This window comes from Ursus arctos, unplaced genomic scaffold, assembly GCF_023065955.2.
Source record: "Ursus arctos isolate Adak ecotype North America unplaced genomic scaffold, UrsArc2.0 scaffold_22, whole genome shotgun sequence".
Taxonomy (NCBI): Eukaryota; Metazoa; Chordata; class Mammalia; order Carnivora; family Ursidae; genus Ursus; species Ursus arctos.
The window spans coordinates 57,501,969-57,504,004 of NW_026622897.1; the positions used below are offsets into that span (position 1 = coordinate 57,501,969).

Below are 2,036 nucleotides of genomic sequence, written 5' to 3' on the forward strand. Positions count from 1 at the left end.
TTCCCAAGCCAGAAATCATTTTTTTCTCTGTTATTTGTAGCATGACGCATTGAAGTAGAAAGTGACAGTGAGGTTGTGGATATGGACACAGATTCCTCTGATGGGGTAACGACAAGGAGGTTTCACATGTAGACATAATGTAGTCTGTTTCAGAGCAAATGCAGTTTCTGAAAAAAATACAAGCATTGGTCTTATATGTAATGAGCTGTTGTCCAAATCCAAATGGCTGTTACTTCAAAGTTAATACTAAAGCAGTGGAAAACACATGGGATTCTTAATAAGCTGTTAAATATATATTTCTTTCTTTTTTTCTTTTCTTTCTTTTTCTGGGAGGTTTCTGTTTTTATAGATCCATGTCTGTTCAGCCTGATTCCAAAATCAGTAACTCCACCTTTCTTCTTACGGGTTTCCCTGGCCTGGAACGGGAATATCCCTGGCTCTCCATCCCCTTCTCCTGTATCTATGCTATGGTACTCTCAGGGAACTGCCTGGTGCTGCATGTGATCCGGACGGAGCCGAGCCTGCACGAGCCCATGTTCTACTTCCTGGCCATGCTGGCCCTCACTGACCTGTGCATGGGGCTGTCCACAGTGCACACAGTGCTGGGCATCCTGTGGGGGCTCAGCCGGGAGATTGGTCTGGATGCCTGCATTGCTCAAACTTTCTTTGTTCATGGTCTATCATGCATGGAGTCTGGAGTCCTTCTCGCCATGGCCTTTGATCGTTTCACTGCAATCTGCAATCCTCTGAGATATACATCCATCCTCACCAATACCAGAATCATCAACATTGGCGTGGCCATTTTAGCGAGGAGTTTCCTGTTCATCACTGCTCCCATTGTCCGCCTAAAGTTCTTCGATTACTGCCGTCCTCACATCCTCTCCCATTCTTTCTGCCTGCACCAGGACCTGCTTCGGCTCGCCTGCTCTGACATCCGCTTCAACAGCTTCTATGCCCTAGCTCTGGTGATCTGCACGCTGTTTTTGGATTCAGTGCTCATTCTCGTCTCCTACGTCTTAATCCTGCACTCAGTATTGACTATTGCATCCAGGGAGGAGCGCTTCAAGTCCTTGCAGACCTGCGTCTCCCACATCTGTGCAGTTCTAGTTTTCTATATCCCAATCATTGGTCTGACTATGGTGCATCGTTTTGGAAAGCACCTCTCTCCCGTGGTCCATGTCCTCATGGGCAACATCTACATCCTTTTCCCACCCTTGATGAACCCCATCATCTACAGTGTCAAAACCCAACAAATACGTACCAGGATCCAGAGATGGTTCACTAAACAAAACTGAGTACTGGAGGTAAATGTGTTCTAAGGAACGGAAGGTAGTGTTTGCAAGGGGAATGACTAATAACAATTTGTAGCAGAAATAATACATTTATATGTAATATTTAACAGATTAAAAGCATACTTAAAATAGCCATTTTCTAATTTAGTTTTCCAAAGCTAGAGAAATAAGCAGACAATGTGTTACCAATCTCATTTCCTAATTTTAAAATTCAGTATAGTGTTAACTACGGTGAGTTATGTTCCATAGTGTGCCAATGAGCACTTGCCTGGGTAATTACTAAGTGTACAGTACCATCCATGCTTTTTGAATTCTAATTCAGAGTGTGATTTTATTTTTTCATGTAACTGGTATGTCTATACATTTACCATGTATGGAACAAATAGCCTTTACATACTATTATCAGGTGTCACAAGTTGACTCTGTTGAGGTTGTTGAGAAAGAAAATTTTACTCTATCTTTCAAGGTTCTCCTAAACTGATCTAAGAATTAAATTGGCATGAGACAGATTACCACAAGAAACAACAAAAGGTAACCATGTGCACGCAGAGGCCCCGTAGTAAGGTTCAGACCTGAAGAAATGACCAAGGCATGAAGTTTTGTTTACTTTTTTTTTTTTTTTTGAAGATTTTGTTTATTTGAGAGTGAGAAAGAGATCAGGAGGAGAAGGAGAGAGAATCTGAAGCAGACTCTGCGCTGAGCACAGAGCCCCATGAAGGGCTCAATCCCATGACTGAGAGATCA

The 2,036-nt window shown here is 42.6% G+C and overlaps 1 protein-coding gene across 1 annotated transcript; it reads left to right on the plus strand.

Moving 5' to 3' along the window:
• Window positions 1-353: 353 nt before the first annotated feature.
• On the plus strand, window positions 354-1,295 carry LOC113269427 (olfactory receptor 51V1-like). Its single transcript, XM_026518315.2, has one exon. The coding sequence runs from the start codon at window positions 354-356 to the stop codon at window positions 1,293-1,295; it is 942 nt and encodes a 313-aa protein (XP_026374100.1).
• The last annotated feature ends 741 nt before the right edge of the window (window positions 1,296-2,036 follow it).